General features: G+C 40.4%; 1 protein-coding gene across 2 annotated transcripts in view; it reads left to right on the top strand.

Moving 5' to 3' along the window:
- Nucleotides 1-16,057, top strand: part of lrp2a (low density lipoprotein receptor-related protein 2a) — a 54,745-nt gene extending 38,688 nt beyond the window's left edge. For both annotated transcript variants that reach the window (XM_055031591.1, XM_055031590.1), the window contains 29 exons: nucleotides 81-747; nucleotides 1,545-1,715; nucleotides 1,790-2,013; nucleotides 2,111-2,288; nucleotides 3,032-3,228; nucleotides 3,319-3,564; nucleotides 3,891-4,019; nucleotides 6,268-6,387; nucleotides 7,526-7,642; nucleotides 7,952-8,068; nucleotides 8,464-8,601; nucleotides 8,767-8,889; nucleotides 9,024-9,152; nucleotides 9,553-9,684; nucleotides 9,775-9,906; nucleotides 9,991-10,134; nucleotides 10,350-10,515; nucleotides 10,611-10,739; nucleotides 10,826-11,049; nucleotides 11,148-11,327; nucleotides 11,520-11,639; nucleotides 11,831-11,921; nucleotides 12,066-12,133; nucleotides 12,573-12,690; nucleotides 12,784-12,904; nucleotides 13,116-13,223; nucleotides 14,725-14,838; nucleotides 14,920-14,991; nucleotides 15,072-16,057. In XM_055031591.1, coding sequence (XP_054887566.1) covers nucleotides 81-747; nucleotides 1,545-1,715; nucleotides 1,790-2,013; nucleotides 2,111-2,288; nucleotides 3,032-3,228; nucleotides 3,319-3,564; nucleotides 3,891-4,019; nucleotides 6,268-6,387; nucleotides 7,526-7,642; nucleotides 7,952-8,068; nucleotides 8,464-8,601; nucleotides 8,767-8,889; nucleotides 9,024-9,152; nucleotides 9,553-9,684; nucleotides 9,775-9,906; nucleotides 9,991-10,134; nucleotides 10,350-10,515; nucleotides 10,611-10,739; nucleotides 10,826-11,049; nucleotides 11,148-11,327; nucleotides 11,520-11,639; nucleotides 11,831-11,921; nucleotides 12,066-12,133; nucleotides 12,573-12,690; nucleotides 12,784-12,904; nucleotides 13,116-13,223; nucleotides 14,725-14,838; nucleotides 14,920-14,991; nucleotides 15,072-15,242 — 4,646 coding nt within the window. In that variant the 3' untranslated portion in view covers nucleotides 15,243-16,057. The remainder of the gene's footprint in view (nucleotides 1-80; nucleotides 748-1,544; nucleotides 1,716-1,789; nucleotides 2,014-2,110; nucleotides 2,289-3,031; nucleotides 3,229-3,318; nucleotides 3,565-3,890; nucleotides 4,020-6,267; nucleotides 6,388-7,525; nucleotides 7,643-7,951; nucleotides 8,069-8,463; nucleotides 8,602-8,766; nucleotides 8,890-9,023; nucleotides 9,153-9,552; nucleotides 9,685-9,774; nucleotides 9,907-9,990; nucleotides 10,135-10,349; nucleotides 10,516-10,610; nucleotides 10,740-10,825; nucleotides 11,050-11,147; nucleotides 11,328-11,519; nucleotides 11,640-11,830; nucleotides 11,922-12,065; nucleotides 12,134-12,572; nucleotides 12,691-12,783; nucleotides 12,905-13,115; nucleotides 13,224-14,724; nucleotides 14,839-14,919; nucleotides 14,992-15,071) is intronic.
- The last annotated feature ends 1,645 nt before the right edge of the window (nucleotides 16,058-17,702 follow it).

The following is a 17,702-nucleotide window of genomic DNA, read 5'->3' as shown; positions in this document are numbered from 1 at the left end:
CAGGTAAATTTTAAGACACTTGCAGGAAACTGGAGGTAGTGTAGCAAAATTGACGTTGTTGGCCTCTTCTCTAACTGCAGGTATCAATGAGTGTACAGACCCATCCATTCACCACTGCGACCACAATTGCACTGATACACCCACCAGTTTCATCTGCACCTGCCGTCCAGGTTACCGCCTCATGTCTGACCGCAAAACCTGTGATGACGTCAACGAGTGTGCAGAGACACCCAGCGTTTGCAGTCAGATCTGTGAAAACACCGTCGGCTCCTACGTATGCAAGTGCTCTCCAGGATTTCTCAGAGAGCCGGACGGACGCAGCTGCCGTCAGAACAGCAACATCTCTCCCTACCTCATCTTCAGCAACCGCTACTACTTGAGGAACCTGTCGACAGACGGGCAGGCCTATTCTCTTATTCTGCAGGGCCTGACCAGTGTGGTCGCTCTAGACTTTGACCGTGTTGACAAACGCCTCTATTGGATCGATGTGAGTCGCAGAGTGATAGAGAGGATGTCTTTTAACGGCAGCAACCGGGAGGTGGTGGTCAATGGAGTTCTGCATGGAGAGGGCCTGGCGGTTGACTGGATAGGAAGGAAACTGTATTGGGTGGACAGCTTCCTGGATTGCCTCAAAGTGTCCGAACTGGACGGCCGTTTTGTCAAGAAAGTGGCTGAACACTGTGTTGACGGGAATAACACCTATTGCTTTGAAAACCCCAGGGGTATTGTTCTGCATCCCAAATATGGGTGAGCAATTCAATATATTCATTCATTCATCCATTCATTCAGTTGTGTTCTTTGAAGAACGTCAATTTGCTCCCACTAAAATACAGCATGTTGACTATTATGGTCATTACAAGTTTGCCTGCTTTTTGTAAGTATAAATAATTAGTGTTATACAACATATTGAATCACAATCATCAATCGGTGCAACAACAACTGTGTTGCACCTGTCCTTTGTTCCAGTCACAATATAGGATAGGATCATATTTAATATAATAATATTTAAGTTCCATGGTCAAAGATTTTGCAGGTCAATAAAAATGTTTTGATATTGGATAGACCTTGACTTATGCCCAGACTTATGATAGAACTTTTTTATGATTTTGAAATTGTACAATTTATATACATTTATAAATTAACCATACATTTAACCCCCCTAGCATCATAGCTTGCATTGTGTACAACACTCAAAGACACACCAAAGTCTCTTAGAAAAAACCATTGAAGCTGTCAGATGACTGGATATGCTGCATACCTAGCAAGCAGTTAGACATGTAAATATAATTATGACTCCAAATATGCTGCTATTAACAGTTTAATTTATGCATCGCAAGGGTGTAGATGTTCTTTAATTTATTGTATGAAGATAAAACCTCATACAAAGCAAAATATATATATTTTTTTGCTATAAGTGTTCAAAACCATTGAACTCATAATTGATGCCAATATATTTTTACCAGTCATACACATATTGATGGAGACTGGGTTTTAATATGTGTGCAGAAGTGGTCTAAGTTTCACTTTCTTCTGATTCCTGTTAGATATGTCTACTGGACAGACTGGGGAGAAAAAGCCTTCATCGGTCGTGTTGGGATGGATGGAACCAACAAAGCAGCAATCATCACCACCAAGATAGAGTGGCCCAATGGCATCACAATCGACTACACCAACGACAAACTCTACTGGTCAGATGCACATCTCAACTACATTGAGTAAGTTCATCAGGAAGTCGGTGAATTTTTTTCTCGTAGTCAAAAAATATTTGAAATTTCATTTTATTTTCCAGATATTCTGACTTGGACGGTCAGCACAGACACACGGTGTATGACGGAAACTTGCCGCACCCTTTTGCCCTGACTGTGTTTGAAGACACTGTGTACTGGACGGACTGGAACACTCGCACTGTGGAGAAAGGCAACAAGTACGATGGTTCTGGTCGAGAAGCCCTGGTTAACACCACACACAGGCCGTTCGACATTCACGTGTGCCATCCTTACCGCCAGCCGATTGGTGAGTCTTCACAAGCATTGCACTCATCACCTGCTGGTCTTTATTTACTAAGCTGTGGTCAACTGACCTTGTTTGTCTGTGGCTCCTGCTTTGACAGTAAACAATCCCTGTGCTGCGAACAATGGGGGCTGCTCTCACCTGTGCCTAATCCGTCACGGGGGGCGAGAACACACCTGTGACTGCCCCGACCATTTCCTGGCTGTTCAAATAGGAGGTGTGACCCGATGCCTGCCCATGTGCACCAGCACCCAGTACAGATGCACAAACAATGAACGGTTTGTCACCATTTCTTTAACGCGCAGCAGTTCTTTGAGAGTTTATGAGCACTTTAAATACCAGAGATCTTCTACCAAACTGAGTGGGAAACTACCAAAAAGGAGCTTTTTTTTTTAGATGTTTATGACACCAAAACCTCTTCTTCCCTACTTTCCCAACATTATTTTAAATAAAATTCCCCTGCAAACAAGAAATAGTTTAATTATTGAAGATAATTAAACTTTTTTATTTTTATTTTTTTTATTTTGTAGACATTTACTTCGATACAGATTTGATCTGATTCTGGTATCTCTTTGAGAACTGTGACCTGGTAAAATATAAAAACAAAGTATTTTTTTCTACTCATCCCGCTGTGATCAGTAATACACTTTTATTTGGAGCAAAGGTGACGTAGCACTTTGTGAGAGAAATCGTTTGAAAATAAAAGTTCTGAGTAATGGACACTAAAACCTTGTCAGACATATACTGCCAGTTTTGGCTGGCTATATAAGCCTGTTAAGCTGAATTAACAAAGGGCAACTTTTCCACCACCAATGAGGATGTACTTAATAACATGATATGACATATTTTCCCTTCAGGAAAAGGAACTAACTGATAATACCTTCACAGAGCTCGGACTAACCTTTCAAATCTGTTCATATTACCCTGTAGTTGTGTATGTTTCGGATGATAAAAGCAGAGCTTGTTAGTTTTGTGTTATTCAGTACGTTTTGGTTCACACTGGTTTGTCCTGCCTCAACAGTTGCATCCCTATTTGGTGGAAATGCGATGGTCAGCGGGACTGCAGGGACGGCTCAGATGAGCCCTCTACCTGCCCTGTTCGCCACTGCAGCCTCGGCCAGTTTCAGTGCAACGATGGAAACTGTACCAGCTCACACTCTCTGTGCAACAGCCACCGGGACTGTCCCGATGGCTCGGATGAAGATGTCGTGCTATGTGGTAGGTGGTTTAGCTGCTAGATGTACTACATGAGCCTGTTTATATTTTTGACTCTCTTGACTGGTTGTTGTTTGACTTTGCTCCTTCCAGCTACACACCAGTGTGAAAGCCATCAGTGGCAGTGTGCGAATAAGCGATGCATAAGCGAGTCTTGGCAGTGCGACGGTGAGGATGACTGTGGCGATCAGTCAGACGAGGACCCTGTCCACTGCGCCACCAGGACCTGTCGCCCAGGACAGTTCAAGTGCCGCAACGGACGCTGCATCCCACAGAGCTGGAAATGCGATGTTGATGATGATTGCGGTGACAATTCAGATGAGCCCCTGGAGGAGTGCAGTAAGTAGCTTACAAGAATTTACCTCGTTGCTTTGTCCTCTGTTTCACATTAGAGTTTCATTAGGATTTTATAAGGAAAGTGGTGCATTGTGAAGGGGAAGGAAGAGGTTTTAAAAATACTAGCAAGTGCAACTTTTTTGTGTCCTACATCTGGCTTGTGGCAATACAAATGCACACCTAACTTTTTATATTTTTATTTGTAAAGCAGCTTGAAAACCACATATTATTTCTCTTTCACCTTCACAATTAATGTATTTTTGTTATGTATTTAATGCAAAACTCTTAGGCCTTTATCTTAACTGTCTCTTGTTGGGGTTTTTTTTAAGTGGGTCCAGCGTATCGATGTGACAACCACACAGAATTTGCCTGCAAAACCAACTATCGCTGTGTCCCACTCTGGTCCATCTGCAATGGCCACAACGACTGCAGAGACAACAGCGACGAGCAGAGCTGTGGTGAGTCTCTTGAACAACCCGCCTTCCACAATGAGAGCTCTTCTTGAGTTCCCTGGTTTCTATTTTGCATTTGTTGTTGTTTTATCAATCTTAGATTACCCTAGAGCATTCTTTAGGAGTGAATAAAGGCAATTAACCAAGCAGTCAGCCTCCTGTGTAACTGGTGCAGGGAGGTGCTGATGGAGATCGTCTCATCACTCTTCCTCCCCCTTAATTTACCTCTCCCTGAAAGCACCGCAGATTTATGAGCTGTCCATTGGTGTGAGACAACATATATGTGAATGTGTGCTCTGTCCTTGCGTGGGGGCAGGGTTCATATATGTCTCTTTGTACTTGCTGCGGTCCAAATACACTCGGTTGCGGCCCTCCCGTCTCTTATCAGAGACCCTCACTCCATTAGTGCCATGCCTGCACAGGAGGGGAGATCTGCGCTAATCTTCCTGTAAGAATGCAGAGGATGGGCCAGGTGGAGGTCTAGGAGGCTGCGCTATCTTTGACCCCCCTCTCCACCCTCCGGCACTGTGTGGTAGAGACAGCTCAGACCAGCTCTGTTTCACTCCTCTGCCTTCTGTGGTTCTCGTCTCCGGCAGTCTTATCGTCCTCAGACGTACGCTGTACTGGCATGAATAGAGCTCACACATTTGTCTGTGGCATTCTGCCCTCCTCCCTTTTAGACCTTTGCGTTTTAATTAAAAAATAAGATGTCTTTCATTTCAAGCTGACACTTCTGCTGAGAGTACAAGCCTGGACTTTATTCTGACGTGCAACTTCCAGTTCATCGCTGAAGTCTTCTGTTAGCTCTGAATGATTTGTGAATATGAATGACATTTTAAGTTTTGAAATGTCTATTTGTCAGTGCTTTCTTAGTATAATAAATCACTAGTTTTCCTATAGTAAATGTAGTTACATTTTAAATTTGTGTGATTGTTTTTAATTTCTTCTGGCTTTTTTGGAGGAGTTTGTTTTTCTTTTAGTATTTTTTTTGTTCAAAAGTACATGTACCATTTATAAATTTCAGCACCTGTATTTCTGCCTCAGAAATACAGGTGCTGCAATGCTTTGACAAAGCTACGAAGTTCATGATATGTGGCAGAAAACAGCCCTGTTTGAAATAATTCAAAACATAAAAAAATTACTGGTAAAAAGCTGTAGCAGCCTTTTTTCAGCCAGCTGAGTGACAACGTGCAGCAACAGAACAAATTCTCTGTAGCACTTTGTATCTATATAAGACAGACTGAAGAGACAGTGCAATTTTAGCGGTTTAGAATATGGTACGTTTTAAAAACCTGGGTTCACCTTGATATTAGCCACTGGCCCAACTTTACATTCAAGAGACGGGAACCTCGCTTGTTTCTTTGTGGACTTGCTGGGATCAAAGTGGTTGGAGATCCAAAATTGTTTCTCTGATAAATTGTGTTTCTTGTTGACAGCTGAGTTTCATCTCACACGGTAAGTTTAGGAACCTTTTGTTATGCCTGAGGAAGTCAAAGGTCAGCTAAGACGCTTAAAACAACATTCCTCAGAAAATGTGCAGTTCTTGGCCTGAGAAATTCAGAGACAAATCCTTAAAAAAAATAGATGAAAAGTACATTTAATTTTTTAACTTTTTATTTAAACAGTGTAAATATGTAAGGAGTTGATGAAAATGCAGTACCATTTATTAAACAATAATATGATGAAAATGCAGCTGCCCGTTTTTTGTTTTTGTTTTTTTTTCTTAGTTCATCAGTATTTTATTTTTGGTTATTGGATTAAGTTTTATCTTTGTTTATAATTGGATTTGAGAAAACATAGGACAGTTCTAAACAATAAATCTCAGTGTGCAGCTCCCCCATGAGGCAAGTGCACAAATTTGCAGCAGTCGGGATTCATTTATAGTTTGCTTAGATCATGCTATAAACATTTTTGCCTCCCATTATCTCCACATGTTGTCATTCTCCCCATGTCAAAAGAAAGCAAATACATTCTCAAGATTGCAAAATTAATGTGGTAAACTTTTCAAGCAAGTCTAAATGTGGGAATCTAAAGAGCCCTTTGATTAGGGAAATAGTCATCCATTCACTCGTCCGTCCGTCGAGAGGGGCGAGAGGGGTGCAGGCGAGACATGGACATGTCACCCTGGACATGTCGCCAGTCTGTCACAGGGACATAGTCAAACAGTCATAATTTTCCATTTTTTCACAGAAATAATATCTATTCAGTGAGCTGTAATGGGCAGGAAAAGCAGCAACCTCTTCTGTCCTTTCAGAGGAAGTGACCTGCGATCCTACTGGGGATTTCCGCTGCGACAATCATCGCTGCGTCCCGCTGAGATGGAGATGTGATGGAGCTGACGACTGTGGAGATAATTCAGACGAACACAACTGCAGTGAGTGATTCTGTAACAAACACACACATTCAACATCATTTCGATACGTGTGATGGATCTTGTGGGGATCAAAGACTCTACATGGTCATATAAAGTCTAGAAAAGTACTGAATTTGATTTAGTCATTTTCCAAAACTTGATAAGTATATCAGCATGAGTTATGAAACTGGCTGAAAAAAGATTAGCATTCTAGACGTTGTTTCTTATTAGAATTTTTAAGAATAAGGAGACTTTTTACATTTTATTTAGTTTGTTTCCTACATCAAAACATTCAACCACCTCATTTACCTTTTTTAATTTTAAGAACAAACACAGGAATTCAAAGTACAAAAAAGTATATTTCACTGTTTTTTGTTTTTTTTTTACCTGCAGCTTGGTTTCTACATTTCATATTGTTTGTAGTTTTGTGTACTGATGCTGATAGTGTTTGCAAACTATGATAATCCAGTTCATATTTTCTATCCGTTATAAATTTTAAGAGATCTTAATGCAGATCCATAAATCAACCAAACAAAAGTTTCTGTATAGTATTGGCTCTGTGCTGTTTTATAATAAATGAGAGGAAAAGGGGGAAAAAAATCATCACTTTTTGAAACTTTGGCAATAAAATTTCCATTATCTCATCAAAACTTATGTAAAAATGTTATTTGGAAAATGTGCAGTTCTATAGCTCCTGCTGGGCGGATTGTTTGAGTGAGAAAGGATGCTAATGGCAAAGTACAGTTTTGCAGATATTTAATCCAATATCTGGGGAAGTGTTTGAAAAGGTTCAAGGAGTAGCAGCGAGAAAGGTGTCTTATCAGCACCTAGAGAAACAGGATGTCCTCTGTGTGTAAAAAGGAGGGAATGAAGGAGTCTTGTACCTTTTGTCCTTGGCAATGTTAAACAACCAGGCTGATAAGTCTAACACAGCTTTTTAAGTAAGGATGATGAACCTAAACTTGCTGCGATTGCAGGTTTAAGGTTTCCTTAGACTTACAATTAACTTAAAATATAGTAATTCAGCTCATTTGATGCAAGACTGAGTTTGAAGATGATGACAAAACTTGAAACGGATTTTTGCAGACTTTCAAAATGTTTTTTTTCAGGTTACTAAAGTTTTGTGGTGGCACGGTTCTGTTTCCTTGTTTTCTCCCAGCGCCACGCTCGTGCACCGAGAGCGAGTATCGCTGTGACAACCTGCGCTGTGTTCCCAACCGTTGGGTCTGTGACCATGACAACGACTGCGAGGACAACTCGGATGAAAGGGACTGCGGTAAGTGGAGGCTCTTTGTTTTGGCCCAGGATCCGGCTGTTTGTGAGTAACGGAGGGCCGCGCTAAACAAAGAAGCAATAAAACTTGGAGTCTGAAGGCCAGACGAGCTGGACCACCAACGGTCGGTCATTGAGGAGGAGATTATACAGTCTGCTGCAAAGCAAACAGACGTACTGTACACTGCGAAGGGGACAGAAACATTTCATCTCACATCCCAGGAAGTTTTATGGAGTAAAACAAAACTTAAACACACAGCTACAAAATCTATCTCGTCACTTTTATGCTTTTGTTTATGTTTTTGGTGAGCAGAGCTGCGGACGTGTCCCCCTGGCTACTTCCAGTGCGCGAGTGGACACTGCGTAGCTGAACGTTTCAAATGTGATGGCAACGCTGACTGTCTGGACTACACGGATGAGACATCATGCCGTGAGTGTCACATAACATTATTTCTTTCAGAATTGAATGCATAGTTTTAAAGTCTAGCAAAATTACTTTCACCACTTTCATATTTGTTCATGACTCAACTCCAGCCTGCAGCAGCAGAACCGCTTCATGAAATCAGACAAGTGAAGCTGTGTACAATAAAAAAAAATCTTTATTGGTTTTTGTACCAAACTTGACAATTAAGCAATTTTTAACTGGAGATGAGACTCCAGTTGACAGAAATAAGAAAGGTATAACAAAACAAGTACAAAACTAAAACAAAATAATAGACAAAATATTGCATTTATTCAACAAGCCAAAATAAAGCAAGCCTAAAAATAATATATTCTGACATTACAACAGGTATTGTGGTGTAACAGAAATACTCTTTCTTCCAGCAACCCGCTTTCCCAACGGAACGTACTGCCCGCCTTTCCTGTTTGAATGCAGGAACCACATTTGTGTCCAGCCTCACTGGAAATGTGACGGAGACAATGACTGCGGAGACAACTCTGACGAGGAGCTGCATCTCTGCTGTAAGAAATAACATTGGAAAAAGACAAAGTTCACCTCTTTGCTGCTTTTGAGTGAAATAAAACATCGCATGAAAGTTTAAACGTTTTTTTTTTATGCAGGTTGCAGAAATTATTTTATGTGCTGTTAAATTTAATTGGAGGTACTTTGGTTCTGTTTGTTCGTAGTGGATATCGAGTGCGAGGCTCCGTTCCGTTTCCGATGTGATAACAACAGATGCATCTACAGCCCTGAGCTGTGTAACTCTATTGATGATTGTGGGGACGGTTCGGATGAAAGACAGGAAAACTGTGAGTACGGTTTCATGACGGCTGGCATAGCTGATAACGTTATTCTTTTAAGCTACAATATTTAAATGTTTACATTCAAATGAAAATTGAAGTTTATACGTTCTTGTTTTTGTTTTTCCATTGCCTTCATGTAGGTCAAAAGCCCACACACGGTCCTTGTGACGATGAGGAGTTCAAATGCAGTAACGGAAAGTGCATCCCTCTGCAGTACGCCTGCGATGAATATGACGACTGTGGAGACGAGTCCGATGAACTTGGCTGCCGTAAGTTACAATATGAAATAACATAAAATGGAAAAATGCATTTATTAATTTTACATGCATTTAAGTGACATATTTATTTAATATTACATGTCTCATGTAATATTGCTACATGAGACAAGCTTATTCTATTTCTCTTTTGCAATTGAATTACGTTTTAGTGATGTTCATTTAATGAGATAACGTAAATTCATTTAATTACTTCGGAACGGTTGAGCAAAATAGAAATATTTTTTTTTCTGTTTTGCTAAGAGAAAGGAATCTTAAATTTCTTTCTCTTAGCAAAATGTGTCCATTTGATTTGCCATCAAATGTGTTTTAATTATGCAAATTCTAGAAACCTTTCTTGTTACTTGCTGGCCTCTTCATTTACCCGCCACACCTTTGGGTCATCTTTTTTCAGATGTAGATCATGGACACACATGCAGTGCAAACATGTGTGAACACAACTGCACCGACCTGACTCAGGGAGGCTTCGTTTGCTCCTGCAGACCCGGTTACAAGCCCAGACCCACAGAGAAACACACCTGTGAAGGTGAAGAAAACCTTCATATTTACTCAGCAGAAGTTTGAAACGTGAAGTTGTAGTTTTGACTCTTGCTATCTCCTCGTCTCTTGGGGCCAGATGTGAATGAGTGTGAGATATTTGGGACATGTCCTCAGGACTGCAGGAACTCAAAAGGCAGCTACGAATGTTTCTGTGCTGAAGGCTTTGTGTCTTTCGGTGAGCTGCATGGGACTGAATGCGCTGCGCAAGGTAAGCAATTGCCCAAAAATAAAAAATTTCTTGTGCTTTCTCTAATGATAAAAAAATAATTACCCCAAATCAATTTCTATGTAGGAAATCCTCCAGTCCTGCTCTTGCCGGACAACATTCGTATTCGACGTTTCAATCTGTCCTCTGAGCAGTATTCGGACTATGTGGACAATGCAGAGCACATTCATGCCTTGGATTACCTGTGGGATCCAGAGGGCGAAGGCCTCAGTAAGTCTGTTTATATACAACACTGGTCCCCAGCTTCAGTCCTAGTCTGTCACCGTCCTTCAGCGTTGACACCTGAAGAAGTGCTGGAGCATCAAACAGCTACTGAACATTCGCTCCCAAGGGCTGAAGTTGGATGCCTCTGCTTTTGAACATACAGTAAATACAAAGATCACAGAACCTCAGGAGGTAAAAAACATTTCCTTTGTGGTCTGTAGGTGTTGTTTACTGGACAGTTCTTGGTCGGGGTTCCCAGTTTGGCTCCATCAAGCGTGCCTACATGACTACATTCAATGATTATGGGAGCAACCCAGTGAAAGAAGTGGACCTGAACCTGCGGTACATTGCCAAACCGGAGGGCATCGCTGTAGATTGGGTTGGCAGGTAACCAAACATAATTATGATTGAATATTTTAGTTAGAGATGTTACAGTTTATCTTGTTTAAATATTCTGAGTGATCCTACATCTCTCTCCACAGACATATTTACTGGACGGATTCAGGGACCAACAGAATTGAAGTGGCGAAGCTGGATGGACGATACAGGAAGTGGCTGGTTCACACTGACCTTGATCAGCCAGCAGCTATCATTGTCAACCCGTCATCAGGGTAGGAAGTGTTTGCATGGCAGCAACTTGGTGTTCATGTCCACCTTGTCATCACAGACATGTTGTTTTGGGACTGTCTATGAGCAGGATGATGTACTGGACTGACTGGGGACAGAATCCCAAAATTGAGGCAGCGTGGATGGACGGACAGCATAGAGAGGTCTTGGTAAAGGAGGAAGACCTGGGATGGCCCACTGGGCTGGCTCTGGACTATGTGAACGGAAACAGAATCTACTGGTGTGACTCCAAAGAAAACATTATCGAGTCCATGAAGCCTGATGGGACAGACAGGAAGATTGTCATCTCAGGAGGTCAGAATAGTGAAGCTTGACTTTATTGATCAAATATCATAGCAAACTCAAGTTTACAAGATGAATATTTGTTTGTTATTTTGTTTTCTGTGTTCCAGATATCGGGAATCCCTACAGTCTGGATGTCTTTGAGGGAAACGTGTACTGGACAACTAAAGACAAAGGAGAAGTGTGGAAGACGAATAAGTTTGGGCAAGGAAATAAAGTCAAGGTCCTTACAATCAACCCTTGGCTCACTCAAGTCCGTATTTACCAGCAGTACCGGCACAACCAGTCAGGTGTGAATATCAAAACAAATATCAGCTTCTTACTCAACTTAAATGAGTAATATTTCTTTCTGCAAACCTAAACATGCTCCTTAAAGCTTTAAAATCTTATCACAATTTAACCAAAAATGTCTTTGTATTTTATTGAGTTTCTCTGTGATAAATCAGCACAAAGTAGCACATGAGTTCTGCTGTCGTTGTCAGTGTCCAACCCATGTAAGAACGTCTGCAGTCACCTCTGCCTCCTCCGGCCCGGGGGCTACACCTGCGGCTGCCCACAAGGCTCCCCTCCACTAACTGCTGACTCAACAGAATGCGACGCAGGTGAACATCAGCGCCCGGATTGCTCTCGCCATCCTCGGCCTTGTGCTCGCAGTGATGTGGCGTCTTATTTTGCATTCATACACCCATTCTTGACACGTGCCGCTTGGCTGCTCGTGTGTGTTGTTTCGTGTTGAGTCTTGTGATTCCATTGTTGTTCATCCACTGTGTGTGCTCGGCTTTTGCTTCTGCAGCCATTGAGGCTCCTGTTGCAATGCCTCTTGCATGCAGATGCATGAATGGTGGAACCTGCTACACCGATGAAGGGGGTCTGCCGAAGTGCAAGTGAGTTTAGCTGTAGGAGCCGTTTGTTTGTTTCAATAGGTTTTTATTAGAAATGTCTGGAATTAAATTGTCTTCAAATATGGATGGAGCTTTGTCCTTGACTATTAATTATTAATTGTGTTGTTTATTATCATTCATTTGTAGATGTCCATATGGCTATACTGGCAGCTACTGTCAAATGGGGAAATCTAGAGGTGCACCAGCTGGGACAGGTACAACAACACAATTTTCATTTAACTTTTAATATCATGTTTGCAGCTGTATGATATAGTATTAAACCTTGTTTTCTATTAAAAAGTCCTGCATTCAATGACATTTGGTGGGAAAGCTACACACGTACTGTTTCATTGACATTAAGAAATTATTCACTTAAAGCAAACTCCTATTCCTTGCCGAAAAGTTACTTAGAAGTTATTTTTGTCCTGTTTCAAGTGTACTAAAATGTTTACACTAGAAACTAGACCAAAATTACCTGGTAAGATTTTGTGGTTTTGCAAATATGCATTAATAAAGTTTGTGCTTTACTCATTATTCTACACGCTGAATCCACAAGGTTTCTTGGATTTGTGTTCAGGTTATTGAGCCAGTGAAAGCGAAGAAATCCTGAATATGAAGTATTTATTACTCTATAATCTTGTTTTTGCCTTTAAGCTGTGGCTGTTCTGCTGACCGTCATCGTCATCTTAATCACCGGAGCTCTAGCTGCTGGGGTTTTCCTCAACTACAAACGAACAGGATCTTTTATCCCCTCTATGCCGAAACTACCAAGGTACACATCATTTTAAGCTCCAGTTTAACCCCAGAAGTTTGCAGCAAAGCAACTGGATCAGAGTTCAGTTTCGGTTGTTTTGTTTTTGTCCAGCCTCAGCAGTCTTGTGAAGTCAGCTGACAACGGGAATGGGGTGACGTTTTGGTCGGGTGACAACGTGGACCTCGGACCGTCACACATCGGTGTTTCTGTTATCGACACAGCCATGCAGATGGTGAGCACAGGGGTTTAGTTAATATTGTTTCTGTGAGACACATTTTTACCAACGTTTAACTTTTTTAATCACTTTGTGGTGTTCATTCACACAGTTTAGTCTTTAACATCACCGTAGATCTGCTTGCATTTGCATAATTTGAATGACCAGAGTTTCAATTGGTGATGGTTTCATGTAGTTAATTTTGACCTCATGTATGATATTCCTTCAGGATGAGAACTTTGCCACCAATGCCCAGCGACAGCCAATCACATTTGAGAATCCGCTGTACGCCACTACACCTGTCTCTGGTGACCCAGCCGTCATTCATGCTATGCAGGTATTCAAATACATGGTTACTGTTTATTTTTGATTCATTCGTTCAACAGCCATTGAATTACATGACTCACCAACACACCACATATGATAACATTTATTTTTAATTAATTAAATGAATAGTTAAGTTTTTGTTTTGTTTTTTTATCAAGCAAGTATTTGTTGTACTCCAGATACTTTCCACCCAGGATGCCATTTCACGTGAATGTCATGTCTGCAGACAAGCCTGAAAATATTCATGCCTTTGGCAGATTTCAGTTCAAAATAATCTCTTAATTTCACCAGATTTTCTTTTTTGGACTGGAAATAATCTCTACCATTTGGCTTGATTCTGACAGAGAATCTGTGAAGGGAGCTAAATGTTGGTGAGATGGGAAGCAGGCCTTCGAACCTCAAACAGTTTGAGCTCATCAGCAAACTTGGAGAGATGCTGTCACATTTTCATTCAGAAAAAAAAAACTACTTGGTTGAATGAAGACTACAATTAAATCTTGATGTAGTATAAATAATTATGGGCTTAACTTTGACTTTGTTTTCCACAAGTAATAAAGAGTAAAATTGTTAACACTGTTGCCTGGCAACAGGAAGGTCCTGGATTCTCATCTCTGCATGCAGGATGAGAACATGAACATGAACGAGAACATGAATTGATGCATCCTGAAGATGCAAGAACATGAATTGATGCATCCTGAAGATGCAAGAACATGAATTGATGCATCCTGAAGATGCAAGAACATGAATTCATGCATCCTGAAGATGCAAGAACATGAATTCATGCATCCTGAAGATGCAAGAACATGAATTCCTGCATCCTGAAGATGCAAGAACATGAATTCATGCATCCTGAAGATGCAAGAACATGAATTCATGCATCCCTGAAGATGCAAGAACATGAATTCATGCATCCTGAAGATGCAAGAACATGAATTCCTGCATCCTGAAGATGCAAGAACATGAATTCCTGCATCCTGAAGATGCAAGAACATGAATTCATGCATCCTGAAGATGCAAGAACATGAATTCATGCATCCTGAAGATGCAAGAACATGAATTCATGCATCCTGAAGATGCAAGAACATGAATTCATGCATCCTGAAGATGCAAGAATCTTCAGGATGCAAGATTCTTGAGGAGACTCCTGTGGAGTGAGGGTGTTCATGTTGAACTCTGTGTTGGAGTTTCTTGTGATGGACAGGCGTATGCAAGTTAAGTCTTCAGTCATGCAACTTTTAGATGCATCCTTTGCAAAACCTTTGTCAGAAAAGCTGTGTGGAGTCAAGTCAAATGTCATGATGTAGAAAATGTAGCTTTTGTAACAACATCCTATTTTCTTTTTTTTTTTTTTTTGAGCCATATTAAAAGTTTGGATTTTAAAACAACAGTTGTAGACATCTCAAGCATTAACTGTTTCCCAGTGACATTATATAAATTCTTTGACATTTTCAGCATGGAGTGCATATTTTTTTTAATCTCCTAACACCTTAATTTTGTTTCCCGTTAAACAGGTGACAGTCAATGTGAGCAGTGAACAGCTGAACAACTTTGTGAACCCGACATACCGAGGAGATCAGAGCTCAGGTGTTGTCAGCACATCCTCTGTCTGCAGCCTTCCTGTTCAGGTAAAAGGCCTAAGCCATGTAAATCCTAATTCATTTATTTTATAAACTAGAAAGTGTGATTTTGACTTGAGTTTTTTCCAGATGTCAAAGTGGAGCTTGTTTAAACGGAAATTAAAACCAAGCACCACGTTTGAAAACCCTTCATATTCAGAGGTGCGTTTGAATCCAGGAATCTTTTACGAAAAAGCTCACTTAGAAACCTTTAATGCAATAAACTGCACATGGTTTTACAGATGAAGGATGAGAAACCCGGCGGAAGCAGCGAGGACACTTCTGCCCCAGAGCCGTCTCCATTCGTTCCTCCAGCAAAACCTCAGAGGAAGGATCGTCCCAGCACCTTCTCTCCGACTGAGGACAGTTACAAAGACACGGCCAACCTTGTTAAAGAGGACAGCGACGTATAACCCCTCACTCTGATGGAGGGATTAGAAGAAGAAACACACTTTGCACAGAATTTATTTTTATATGCAGCCTGTGTACAAACTCAGATTGTGTTGGGACAGAGAAACACGATAAAGTGAAGAGAAGATCTTCTGACACTTCTGCCTTCTGACACTTCTTATGCCAATTTTTGCGTTAATATTTGTTGTTCTTATTATGATGTACAATATGTATATCTTTGCACTGAAGCTGTTGATAGAAATGTTAATAAACATGTTGTAAAGTTGTAAATTTCAACATTAAGATTTTGTCAGAAATAGATCCTACGTTGTAAACTCACGGTAACCAATATAAAATGTGAGCTGCGTTGCAAATGTACAATACTTATATGATCAGAGATCGACAGAGAAGAATGCCGGAGAAAGCTGAAGGTATATACACTACACGTTGCAAATACTTCGTTTCAGGGATGACAAATTAAGAAAATTGGATTTCAACTCACCATTTATTTTTAATGACACACAGACCAGTGTAAACTGGAAGAGAATCGATTACACTTGATCGCCTTGTTTATAAGTCATTGATTATTCTAGCTTGGAATGGCTAAAATAGTTTGGGAACAGTATCTGAATGTATGCAGGTGTTGCACTTCAAAGCAGTCAAGAAAAACAACTCCTGATAAAGACTTTTTCTGAAACAAACAGGCAAATTGTTTGCTGGTTGATTTATTTTGTATTGTAATGAAGACAAACTTTATCTATGATTGTGAAGAACGTGCCCTCGTGAATTAAATTTTTGCTGCTGACACGTGAATGAATAAATTTCTTATTTTGTAAAATCGTCTCAATCCTTTTTTTTTTGTTCAGCCTCATTCACAGAAACGAACCATTCTTAGATACAAACTGATGTTGACTCATGAAATTCACATATTTGGTGCTGAAAATCTTGATCTTCAAAAAGAATCTTGCATTATCCTTCTTTGAAGGTAACTTTGATCTTTTGAAAATCAAGTTTGAAAAGGTGTCCAAGACGATTCTTGCTGTTTATGTCAGATCACAATTTTTAGGAGTTTTTAATCAAAAATAGCTTTTGTTGTTTCCATCCTGCCAAAGTGATGATTTCATTTGTGTGCAATAGCTTCTCTGTTCCTGGTTGCTGAAGTGCAGACTGAGATATTTTTGTCCTCCCTTTAAATGCACAGAATGTGCTAAATGCGTCAGTAGGAGGATGATGAGGATGGTGGTAGGACGCTCCAGGTTGCCTTTATCTCTCCCAGTGCTTAACTCTGACTGGCACCCTATCAGTGGGCCGCCCCCTGCTCACTTCACTCCCTCACTTCCCTTACCACTCGGGTGGTTGCTGCTGTCCAATCAGTCAAACCTCCCTCATCGAGACCTACAGCCAGGACCCTGAAGCCTTTTTCTATCCCAGATGTGTCAAACCTACCAGAATTACTCAAGGAGCATGTTCATCACTTACACAGGAAGTCACAGAAATCCTAAAGACGAATGTCTGCCAATAACTTTGTGATCTTTATCTGGGGTTATGCAGCAGAATGATGATAGAAAGCACAAAAGGAGGCTATTCAGAATAACAATAAATAAAATGACATCGGTGTGGCCTCATCAAACTCCAGACTTAAATCCAGTTAAACTTCTCTGTCAGTGACTTTAAACAGATTTTCATAGCAATCCCATTTTATATAGTTTCTCTAATGATCTGAACCACTTTTCAGACTCTGGTTTTTCATTGTGTTACTGTTATAGGCTTTTTCAATATTATTATTATTATTTTCCATTTTAAACAGAAAACAACTGTTTCAAACACATTGTGCAAATTCAGTGACAAATGTGTTTTATGACAGCATAAAGAACTTTTTGAGATCCAGTGGGATGTACAGTAGGAAACAGACCAATATTTAACTTTTAAAGCTCTGCTCACATTGGGGTTAATCACAAAGGTCTTGTTAAAGGATATAGCATGTGATTTATTGAAATATTTTCAATAAATCACAAGAGGAAGCTGCCCTCGTCACTGCCTTAAATAAAGTCATTCCTCTACTCTTTAATATTTTTTCTATGAAAACTCTGCTTTCATTTAAGCGGCAATAGCTTTGCTGTGTGTTTCTGAGCATGGCCTACAGATGGCGCCAGAGCTAAACAAAATTGAACCAGAGCAGCTATGCAATTTTAAGACCAAAATCAAGAAAGCAATTTCCTTCTGTTTCATTGGCAGTGTCCCCACTAAGCGATATGTTGCCTTTTGAAACCTGTGATTCTTGGCTCTTCTGGCAGTAATCAGGAACTCAGCTTTCCAAAGAACAGATTGATCAGAATTAACAGAGCGGAAATTATATTTTCAAAAACTTTTAGGCTGGTTTGAACTGCTTTTTCACTTTAAATGGGTAGAAAGCAAGAGAACCCATCTTTTTAAGATGGAGAAATAAAGATTTTTCAGTAAAACTAATTGCAGGCAACACATTC

This window comes from Poeciliopsis prolifica, unplaced genomic scaffold, assembly GCF_027474105.1.
Source record: "Poeciliopsis prolifica strain line A6 unplaced genomic scaffold, Auburn_PproV2 SCAFFOLD007, whole genome shotgun sequence".
Lineage (NCBI taxonomy): Eukaryota > Metazoa > Chordata > Actinopteri > Cyprinodontiformes > Poeciliidae > Poeciliopsis > Poeciliopsis prolifica.
Note: the sequence above shows the minus strand (reverse complement) of the source record. Positions and strands in the feature narration are given on the sequence as shown.